The sequence below is a fragment of the Podarcis erhardii genome (genome assembly GCF_964252035.2).
Source record: "Podarcis erhardii genome assembly, chromosome: 8".
NCBI lineage: Eukaryota > Metazoa > Chordata > Lepidosauria > Squamata > Lacertidae > Podarcis > Podarcis erhardii.
In genome coordinates, this window is record NC_138499.1 from 68589126 (window position 1) to 68601230 (window position 12105).

Here is a 12105-nt window from a genome sequence, read left to right on the forward strand (position 1 = left end):
CCAACACTCATTTGGAGCAAAGTTAATGCTTTGCTCCCAGCTATAGGGCATTATGATCTCATTGCATATGATTCCTGATTGGTAGGGTTCGCTCTGCCTGGGACAGCAGGAAGAAATGGCGCCGCCACAACAGCAGCAGAGGAGAACAAATATTATAAACAGAAGCAACAACATAGGTAATATTTAAGATAACTGTTTAGGTTCTCCAAACTCCCTCCTTAACCCCAAAGATGTTTACAAGCAAATATCTAGTGCAACCTCAGACTGTGTGTGTGTGTGTGTGTGTGTGTGTGTGTGGTCTCATGTTATTAAGGGGGAAATGTACGTTTTTAAATATAACACACAAGCACATTTTGCACACACAGAGAGAATTCTGGAGTTCTAGTTTAGTCCTCACAGAGCTACCCTTTGAAAAACTACAGTTCCCATTATTCTTGGGGGAGGGAATGTCCTTTGAATGTTCTTGAAATGTATGTGTTGCGTTATCCTACATCCAATTTGGAAGCGAAAACCTACCTGTTTCATTTGGGTTGCTGTGTCGCCCTTGGCAGCTTTGTATGCAAGAGCCAGTGAGGTTGAAGTGCAAAGGGGAGCGAAAATAATATTAGCAGTTTTGTCCTTTTCGGCCAGTTTCTTGATAACGTCAACCGCAAATGCAGTGTTTGCAACTTGTAGGGCATCCATTGCTTTGGTTCTGAAACAGAAAAGACACATTTACCATACCAAACAATCCTGCCTATAAAGAACTACACTGGTACCTCGGGTTAAGAACTTAATTCGTTCTGGAGGTCCGTACTTAACCTGAAACTGTTCTTAACCTGAAGCACCACTTTAGCTAATGGGGCCTCCTCTTGCTCCTCCTGTGCCGCCAGAGCACGATTTCTGTTCTCATCCTGAAGCAAAGTTCTTAACCTGAAGCACTGTTTCTGGGTTAGAGGAGTCTGTAACCTGAAACGTATGTAACCTGAAGCGTATGTAACCTGAGGTACCACTGTACTGCCTTTGCCTTCCTAGTTAAAGGTGCTTAACTTCATTGATTTCAACAGGCCGAAACACACTTCATTCAGCATTGGATTGTGGCCTTAGCATCTATTTTCCATAGGTGGTGAATTACTCATGTGGTGACTCTACCATATCACCATCTAGGACAAGGTGATTTGAAAGCATTCCCTTGTGGAAATAATGGCTCACATGGAAACTTACCATGACAGAAAGAGGGATGGGCTAGGAATGGAGAAGGAATTTCGTACAGTTCCAGGAGCGCCAACTCCTTGGGACCCAACCCTTTTGCCCCCCCCCCAGCTCCTCCCAATGCCATGATATCATGTCACACATGACACCACAAAAACAACGTTTCCCCCAGTCTCGCTCACAAGTTGGGGCCTCTGTTCAGTGCTCATTTGAAGCTGAACCAAAATTGGAGTTTCCAAAACAAGAACCGAAATGCATCTATTCTTCAGAATCTGCACTTCTCAAAATTTTGCAGTGTCGCTCTGCAGCCAAATAATGTGTACAGAAATGAATATCATGAGGTACAGTGTCCATCAAAATGCAAATATTAGTGGAAAATCACATACAAAAAGGCATTATATTATGGAAAATTGCTTATGTTATTAGGTTAATTGCATATAAACATTTATATTAGGAAAAAATTACACTCAAATGCAGATGAATCTTCATAATAACATGGGTGGTTGTTGTTGTTTTTACAAACTGTTGTAGAAATATGGAGGGCTCAACAGATGATTGGAAAAATGAGAAGCTGAGAGAAACCAAAGTTGACAGATTCAGCCATCTCTATGTCGGTCTGGAAGCATTTGCTCTGATGTGGTAAATTTTGACATAGTGCAGGGGAATATTCTTAAGTGACTTCTCCTGTGAACGCCACTGAGTTACAGGCCTCACCGGTGGAACAACTTGTACTTCTGAATCAGCCATACAGTTTTCCAACCAGACAAAGAAGTGCGTCAGAAGCCAACAGAGAGCGATCAACAGCAGGAGAAAAAGAGCTGGAGAAAACTACATTCAGAAAAGCCCAGTTTGTTCTAATGGTACACCAAATTTGCCCAGCCTTAACCTTCCCATGGGAAGCAAACAGCCATGTGAGGAGGGCTAGGACTTGTGCCGTGGGAACAGTGACGCTCTGCAGTAGACCTAGAAGCGCAATTTTAATATTGATTCACAATGAAGCAACATCTGACAATCACTACCCGCTCTTAGGCGCTGGGAAATCTCAGGCGGGGTGGAGTCAAGGAAAAACTGAAACATGAGTTAAGGAAACTGCTGCTGTACAAGCTCATACCACATTCTTTCTTCCCTACGGAGGAGAAATGTTAAGTCAGCATCTAACCAATTGCCCATGGCATAGCGGTATCCTTGAAGTACAGTTAGCTTGCAACCCGCCCACATATAATTGAAATGTCTAGGTGAGACATTACCCTTATTAAACTTTCTGTTTGGAGCTTTCTTAAGAAATCCAGGTTGTTCATGTTTAAGCACCGCTGATAACTCCCCAAGACGTCGTGGGTTGTTAACATGCATTGTTTAAAAGATTGGTGAAATAAGGAAATGTGCATATTTATACAAATACCTGGGTGAGCAAAACATGGGTAGCTCTCTGTCCTCAACTTTTTAAAGTCAGCTTAAGAGTTTTCCACATGCTAGGAAGTAACAAGTCATCCTCCACTTGTGTGTAATATGTGGTCAGTTTGACTGTAATACGTGGCAAGATAAATGTGGCATATATCTGTTGCATCACATCTCAATATGCCATTAGGTCATATTGCAGCAATGGCGGGGAACCCGTGGCATTCCTGATGTTATTGAGCTCCGATTCCCATCATCCCCAATCAGCATGGCCAATGGTAGGGATATTGGGAGTTGTAGTCCATGACAATATGAACCTTAACTGTCAAAGGGTTGCACCCTGAGAAAACCTCTCAACTGTTGTCCATGTGGTTTGATTTCAAACTACATAGGCCAGGCATGTACAAAGTCTGTTTTGGGGGCCTAGTTCAGCCCCTGTGGCAGTTTATTTATTGGGGTCAAATCCTTAAAAAAGCTAATCAACTTCAATCCTAAGAAAAGCTCAACAACTTTGGGGTAAAATTGTAAAAAAAGGTCGGCCCTCACACATGTTCACTTCATCAAATCTGGCCCTCTTTGAAAAAAGTTTGGGCACCCGTAACACAGGCAAAGGAAAATCCTTCACTTGACAACATGGTGTCATCAGGTTATTGATAGATGGGCAACTGTGTCCACTGGTCAGAAAAGCCCAAGGCAGTTGGGTGAGGTAAATAACTCACCCAGTAGCCAGATCCAGTTGCTTTGGGCTGAGTGGGTTGATGGCTGAGTGGGGAGTATCTAGTCTGACACTCCGACCACTAAACCACACTGAGGGTGACAGAAAGATTCCAGTCCATTTTCTGTGAAATGTTTGGATTTAAAATTATTTGACAATCAAAACAAATGGGGGGGCAGGGATTTATAGCTGGAAAATGCTATAACCTTAATGTCACAGCAGCCACAAAGGGACAGAGACAGAATTTCCTTAACACTCCAAAGTAAACACCGTCTACTTAATACCATTTCCTGTAACAGTTGCAGAGACAGAGATAGAGAACCAATGACTTGGAGCTTTCATATCAAACACAGATGTGAGGCAGGCCTCCGCCATTTGCAAGTCAGAAAGCTGAGCACAGCCTACAAGGTACACACTGTGGATTGCCTGGTGCTATGGCAACCTGTCTCTTTTTGCAACCCCAGGAAGGCAGTGACCAAAGCAAGAGGTTTATTAAGTCCTTCATACGGCTGGTGGGCTGGACTTGCCTTGATGGGTCCCAAATTGTACAACACCCTCCACCCAACGCTCCCAGGACTCTTGGCTGTAGATCTGCCTCAGCACCCTTCCTTTGTTCTTACCAAGGCAATGTTAAAAGCCCTGGACCATATGCAGGAACCCTGTGGCTTTCCCCGCCCCCCTTCCCATGCCAGCATCAACCAAATTTTTTAAAAGGTTTACAGTGGCTTGAAAGGAGTCACACCACAGCCTTCTCCTGTGCGGTCCATGTGATCTTGCCAGCACAGGCCATGAGGAAATATGAACACCTTGCATTTAAATGCATTCATTATACTCATATAGTGACACTATTAGGCCCTTACTACTGGACACAAGTCTTAGACCTCAAAAGACTCTGGAGAAGGCAGCAGTCTTTGAAAGCAAAGAGTAAGATTACCATAACTTCCATCATAGAGGTTCAGTATGCCGATGACAACATAGTGTGTGCACACTCGGAAGATGACCTCCAAACCATCCTAAATATCTTTGCAGAAGCTTACAAAGCTTACAGATAGCTTGGTCTATCACTCAACATCCAAAAAACCAAAGTGCTGTACCAAAAAGTACAAAACAACCACTCTGCAGTACCACCAATCCAACTCAATGGTGTAATGTTGGAAAGTGTCAATCACTTCTCCTACCTGGGCAGTTATGTCTCCACAAGGGCTGACATTGATGCCAAAATTCAGCATCGACTGAGCTCTGTGAATGCAGCTTTCTCCCAATTGAAGTGCAGAGTGTTTGAGGACTGGAACATTCACAGGGAAACCAAAATGCTTGTTTACAAAGCTATTGTACTATCAACCTTACTGTATGCTTGTGAAACATGGGACACTTTTAAATGCCATCTCCAACTCAAAAGATTCCATCAATTGTGTCTCCGGGGGGGGGGGTTTACATATTACTTGGGAAGACAGGCAAACTAATGTCAGTGTACTGGAAGAAGGAATGATCACCAGTGTGGAAGAATTGATTCTTCAACATCAACTTTGTTGGACTAGTCATGTTGTTCAGATGCCTGATGATAGTCTTCCAAAGCAACTACTCTATTCCAAACTTAAAAATGGAAAGCATAATGCTGGTGGTCAATAAAAGAGGTTTAAAGTCTCTCTCAAGGCAAATCTTTAAAAAGTAGTATAAACACCGACAACTGGGAAACACTGCAAGTGCTCCAACTGGAGAACAGCCTTTACCACAGATATCATGGACCTTGAAGACACTCGAAATCAGGACAAAAGGGAGAAACATGCTAAGAGGAAGGTACATTTGGCAAACCCTCACCACGATCAACTCTGATCTGGAAACCTATGTCCTCACTGTGGAAGGACGTGTGGATCCAGAATTGTCCTCCACAGCCACTTACGGACACACTGTTAAGACTGTGTTCATGGAAGACAATCTTACTCAACTATGAGTGATGCCAAAGAAGAGAAGAAAAAGTTCTCCCCTTGCTTTTAGAGGCCTTTAAATAGTAGTTACTGGGAATTGCAGGTGTGGAGAGTTGTTTTACTCATCTCAGGATGTTTTACTCATCTCAGGATGCTGTCAGTGGCTCCCGGCTGGTTGCCCAGGAAAGTATAAAGACAAGGAAAAGTTTCTTACAGTCCTTTTTTATTTCAAAGTTTACAGAGAGAGGCTATAGAACCCAGCCTCTTGGATAATGGCGTTGTCTTGAGTGACTCTCCACCCCTCATCTCTCCCACTTCCTCATTCTTCATCCTCATCACCTCCTCTATGGGTGCTGCTAAGTGCCCCCTGCCTTCAAGCTCTTTGCTCTCCTACTTTTAAGGCTTGCCGGGTTCTGGGAGATGGTGGGTCTGGAGTGCTTTCTAATGACAACGTGTCAGCCTGCTGCTCCAGCTTTGCCTAATCCTCTCCCATAATTTCCCAACTTTCCCCCTCATCTACCTCTGAGCTGTGACCTCCTGCAAACTCCTGTTGTAAATCCATATTGTCTTCCTCCTCCCTGGAAGGGTCAGGATGGGGAGGCGGTCGCCACCATTCCTCCTCTGCCCAGTCCCTGACATCTTGGTCCTATTTGTGGGCTTCTCATAGGCATCTGGTGGCCCTGTGATGACAATGGTGCTAGACTAGGTGGTTCTTTGGTCTGATCCAACATGGCTGTTCTTATGTTCTGGCAGCGCTCCTAGCCTGCTTTTCATCCATGAACAAAGCTCAGAGCAGCATACATGAGGTTCTCTGGTGGTCTCCCACCCAGAAAAAGGCTAGATCCAGATAAGTTTTAGCAAAGCTGCTACATCAAGCCCATGCCTTGGCATCAGAGTCCTAAATGTTCATAATTCTATCAACTGTAACTGAACTGAACAATTTCTGGAGCTCCTTGAAAACAAGGTGAATAGGATAATTTTGCCTTCAGAAAACCCACAAATTGCTGGTGAAGCACATAGGGACACAGGCGCAGTTTTGGCTGCCACTTGTTGGGTGCTGTGACAGGGTGGGGTAGAACATGTGCAAGCACTCTTGGTGACTCACTCCATCTCTTAACCCAACTATATCAAGGTGGAAGATCTAGCAGACCTTTTGTGAAGGTTTTCAGACAGACTCTTGGGTTGAGAAATAAGTTCGTGATGTAAAGAGGACCCAAATCCGGGGGTGGGTGGGTGTCTACGTCTGCATCACAACTTTTGCCAACCCGGTGGCTTTTAGATGCTGTTAGATGATGACTCCCATCAAGCTTATGGGAGATGCATTCCAAAGCAGCACACTGGCAAAGGCTGCTCTGCTGCCAGCTTTTAGCTATACAAAGCAACAGCCCAGCTATGCAGTTCCTATGGAAGGTTAGTTCTGAGTTCTTTATGGGGTAGGGATACATTTTTAAAAGTAAAGGAGAAAAAAGTTGAAGAGAGAAAACAGTTGTTTTCCCCCCTCTCTTGTGACTGTCGTTCAAATTCAGAGACACAGAATCACAGACTCTTAGAGTTGAAAGGGACCCCGAGTCCAGTTCCCCTGCAATGCAGGAATCTCAGCTAAGACATCCATGACAGATGGCAATTCAACCTCTGCTTAAAAACCTCCAAGGAAAGAGAGTCCACAAACTCCCGAGGAAGACCATTCCACTGTCAAACAGCTCTTAGTGTCAGAAAGGTTCTTCCTGTTTATTCGGAATCTCCTTTCTTGTAACTTGAAGCCATTGGTTCGAATCCTACCCTCCAGAGCAGGAGAAAACAAGCTTGTTTCCTCTTCCGTGCGGCAGCCCTTGAGAAATCTGAAGATGGCTATCACATCTCCTCTTTTCCAGGCTAAAGATACCAAGCTCCTTCAACCACCCTCACCCCCATACACTCACGCAACCAGAAATCCATGGGGTCCCACTCAGCCTCAGACTCCCACCAGCTACCTCTCCCCATTGTAGCAGCTCTTTGGGAAAGAGGAAAGATAAGAGGGAAGGGAACTCTAGGCATATGGGAGATGCCCTGTTGGTGCATGCCCAGGAATCCTCCTCTCCTCTGACCTCTACCTCAAGGGGGGGCGAGGACCACATCTCAGCAACAGAGTGGCTCTTTGCATTCAAAACAGCTCCAGGTAGGGCTGAAAGAAAGCCCTGGAGTTTCTCTACCAGTCAGTGTAGACCATACCGACCTAGCTGGACCAATTGTCAGCTTCCTATGCTCACCCTCTCAAGCTTTATATTACATCTATTTGGTTGAACAATGTGAGGTCATCACATGGGCTATTTATTTGCAGCGTCCTATTTATAGAGTCACATCGGAAGGCAGTAAACCCAGCCAGGCTGAAAGCGAAGGTTGGTTCTAGCATTCTCTTAGCTGGAGCAAGCATTAGTCATTTGATTAACTGCATAAAGAAAGCTGAGTGGGTGATCCACACCCATGCGGAAAATTCTGCCTGGAACAGAGTCTCTTCTAGCAATCTCCGATCATGAAACACACACCGTGCACAAAAGTTGCATTCAACCTACAATACAGTTGTCTGGGTAAGGAAGCTTATCATTCTTGTGTGACAACAGAAGACCTGACTTTTTTAAAAAAAATAATTTGTTTAGAAATCTCTCTGCCATCAGAAAACAAATGAACGATACAGTTCTGGGTCTTTATCTTGTTACAGCAGGAACAGTCACGAAAGTTCTTGCAACCAGGCAAGGAAGCTGCAGTAACCTAATAAAACTTTTTTATCTGCCCGGGACTGAACGATCTGAGCTCAGACTGAAAATGACACTCACATCTTACACGTGCTCAAGTTTCTCCTGTGCTAGTTCAGCTTCTACATTTTTTTCCCACCTTCTTCCTTCTCTTCTTGCTTCAGTTCCAAAGAATTTGAGGCACTTCCTAGATAGAGGCAATTAAAAAAAACCAACTGTGTACATATTGAACACTCACCTCTCTGTGCAGATAGTCCACTCACGGAAATGGCGGAAAGGAAAGAAAAAAGCTTGAAAGAGGCAGAGTAAAAAGAACGGGTGTTGGTGGTGACACTGCGGAGCAGCAAGAATGTTTCAGCTCACCTGAACTCCGACGCCACTCCCTCTTTCGTGATTGTGCTTTCTCTCTCTCTCTTAATCATCCCTCTTGGCAATTTATACGTGATAGAAAAAAATGGATTCAGGCTGAACTTGCCAACTACAAAGCTTCACAGGGCTATAACATGCTCCGGCAGGAAGCGGCCACCTTATGAAGATTCCTCTCTGAGGTGAATTTCACACAGGAGGTCTGGCACTGAGGGAGACACTCATGTGTGCCATCCCAAACCATACAAGTTAAGAGCTGTTTCAGCTGTACCTAGAAGAATTATTCCACATTTTTATCCGGGTCCGTTTTGGGAATAATTCTACAATCATAAGAGCCAGTGTGGTGTAGTGGTTAAGAGTGATAGACTCGTAATCTGGTGAACCGGGTTCGTGTCCCCGCTCCTCCACATGCAGCTGCTGGGTGAACTTGGGCCAGTCACACTTCTCTGAAGTCTCTCAGCCCCACTCATCTCACAGAGTGTTTGTTGTGGGGGAGGAAGGGAAAGGAGAATGTTAGCCGCTTTGAGACTCCTTCGGGTAGTGATAAAGCGGGATATCAAATCCAAACTCTCCTTCTTCTTCTGTCAGTGATATGCATTTTGAGGAAGTGGGAGAGATGGGGGGTGGAGAGTCACTCAAGACAACATTTTGAGAGTTTGTGGTCTCTGGTTAAAAGATTCCTGAAATGTATGTTGGGTCAACAATAGTCAATCAGCAGGACTTTGCTTAAACCTAAATGATTCTGGGTAGTGTTTCGGGATGGAGGGGGGTTTCAATTTTGCTTGCAAAGAAGTACCCTCATTAGCATTTCTTCCAACGAACATGTGAACCAAAACCCAATTATCTTTTGAAGTTTTCAGTTCTCTTAATTTTGCAACGCCGTTCTCCTTCCAATGTGTATACAAACACATGTACTGGTGAAAATGGCAAGACATTCATTATACTGGGGGTAAAATTGCTTACAAAATTGTTTACATTAGTCAAAGCTGCATAAGAAAATGTGCATACAGTGGTACCTCGGGTTAAGTACTTAATTTGTTGCAGAGGTCTGTTCTTAACCTGAAACTGTTCTTAACCTGAAGCACCACTTTAGCTAATGGGGCCTCCTGCTGCCGCTGCACCGCCAGAGCAAGATCTCTGTTCTCACCCTGAAGCAAAGTTTTTAACCTGAGGCACTATTTCTGGGTTAGCGGAGTCTGTAACCTGAAGCGTTCTTAACCTGAAGCGTATGTAACCTGAGGTACCACTGTACTTAGAAACTTTCACATTAAGATGCTGGTGAATTTTCAGGAGTTTTTTTAAAAAGGAGAAAAGAAAATGGCAGATTATGTACACAAACGCATTATATTATGGAAAAAGAAATGTGTATGTTGGGCAAAACTGCATGCAAAATTGTATGTGTTAGGAGAAATGCAACACTGAAATATTGCAGCATTCGAGGAACTTCAGTAATAGTTGCAAGTTAGACATAAGAGTTAAGATATATTAAGAAAAAGTGTGTATTTGCAATAAATAATATGAAATTGAAATAAGGAATAGATGGGAGGTCGGGTCTATAGTGTTAAGACCAACTTATGTTTGATTGTTAATAAAATTTTGTGTTTATTGTTATTCCTGTGTGTATGGTAATTCTGTATCTGTGTTTTCTCTTTTTTTTTTCCTTGCTGTATCCATAAAAAAAAATATTGCAGAAGTTTAGTGAGAACTTTTTTAAAAAGAGGAATAAACAGATGCAGAAACCAACTTCTGACTGGAAAACTGAGAAACCGAAACTGACATGTTTGCCTATATTTAAAAAAAAATAAGGTGGGGGGGGGAGAATAGAAAAAGAGGGTTACAAACAAAACACAGCCACAGAACATGATGTGCCAAATCTTTAAAAAGCAAAGCAAATGATGATGTTTCTGGGACTGAATACCCAAAGCTGCTAGACACAAAAATGTGTCACATTCCAATGTAACAAATTGTTCAGCTGGAGAGCTGGCACTGCATAAAACCTGTAGCCCTATAATCATCATGTTCAACTATAATCTTCAACTAAAGCTCTGCCACGCCCTATACAGAGCCGAAGTGGTTTGTTCAAACATGTTGTGAAATCATTCTCTTCTTCCAAAATTTGCTTTAGCAAAATCCCCAGAGTGTTCTGGATATTATACAGCATTTATTCAACGGGGCTGTCCTAAAATAGCACAGCTTTTATTTACACCAAACCTATATAGCTGTATGTTCACTCCAACGTACACGCTATTTCCAAACATACAAGACACTCTGAATTCAACCTAATCCACCTGCAACTAATCCTTGGACAGCTACTGGACCAGGCACAAGACTGGTGATTATTTTCTTATCAAGTACAACAGCTCAAGCCTGGATCCCTCACGACTGCTCTTTGCTTCTTAGACTTAGCATCGTATGCAAAAACATACGATCCTAACCCTGTTTTTATGGAGTAGATCTCGTTGAATTGAATAGGACTTAAAGGTAAAGGTACCCCTGCCCGTACGGGCCAGTCTTGCCAGACTCTAGGGTTGTGCGCTCATCTCACTCTATAGGCCGGGAGCCAGCGCTGTCCGCAGACACTTCCGGGTCACATGGCCAGCGTGACAAGCTGCATCTGGCGAGCCAGCGCAGCACACGGAACGCCATTTACCTTCCCGCTGGTAAGCGGTCCCTATTTATCTACTTGTACCCGGAGGTGCTTTCGAAATGCTAGGTTGGCAGGAGCTGGGACCGAACGACGGGAGCGCACCCCGCTGCGGGGATTCAAACCGCTGACCATGCGATCGGCAAGTCCTAGGCGCTGAGGTTTTACCCACAGCGCCACCCGCGTCCCTTTTTGAATAGGACTTACTTCTGCATAAATAGGTTTAGGGATGTGCTGTTAGGGAAGGCAGCTGGATATTAATGGGCACGTGATTATGCCTCCAGAGATTTCTGGATCTTCTTATTGCCATTCAGAATTAGATCTATTCGCAGAACAAGACTCTACAAGAGACCGAAATAAGAAGCTACAAGGTATTGCAATAAAGCACGCGTACATATTTTCCCTTGACTCGCAAATCAGTACCGTGGTACCTCAGGTTAAGTACTTAATTCATTCCGGAGGTCTGTTCTTAACCTGAAACTGTTCTTAACCTGAAGCACCACTTTAGCTAATGGGGCCTCCCGCTGCTGCCGTGCGATTTCTGTTCTCATCCTGAAGCAAGGTTCTTAACTCAAGGTACTATTTCTGGGTTAGCGGAGTCTGTAACCTGAAGCGTATGTAACCCGAGGTACCACTGTACTAATATCAAAATCTTTGGCAGTGTAAATAGTCTCTTACAAAATGATAAAATGTGTAACTTCTGTGACAGCAGTGATAAATTCTAGCCATACATTTTTGGTTGTTATGAGGGGAGTAGAAGTAACTACAACAAATTCTTCTAATTTGAATCTTGAATATATCTGAAAAGTCATTGAATTTTTCCACAGCGCTTGCTCCTTTGCTACTGAATCATTTGCCTGACTTGCGACAGATAGCAAATCTTATACAGCACTGATTTTTAAGCGCTTAGGTGTAATTTTGCATAAGATTAGGTAATATGTCACCTTGTTAGAAAAGTCCTGCTTGGGTGACTGTAGAATGAGATCCTGGCTACACAGCAGGGATGGGGAACCTGTGGCCCTCCAGATATTGCTAGACTGCAACTTCCATCATTCTTGACAATAAGCCATGTTGGATGGGGTTGAGGGAAGTTGGAGTTGTTATATTGAGGGCCTTCTCAGTAGTGGCACCCACCCTGTA

At 43.8% G+C, this 12105-nt stretch overlaps 1 protein-coding gene across 1 annotated transcript in view; it reads right to left on the reverse strand.

Moving 5' to 3' along the window:
- The window catches only part of SERPINB5 (serpin family B member 5), a 37759-nt gene extending 29415 nt beyond the window's left edge, over positions 1-8344 (reverse strand). Inside the window, exons 1-2 of the mRNA XM_081874976.1 lie at positions 8194-8344; positions 517-694 (exon numbers count right to left, since the gene is read on the reverse strand). Coding sequence (XP_081731102.1) covers positions 517-684 — 168 coding nt within the window. The 5' untranslated portion in view covers positions 685-694; positions 8194-8344. The remainder of the gene's footprint in view (positions 1-516; positions 695-8193) is intronic.
- Positions 8345-12105: the final 3761 nt, after the last annotated feature.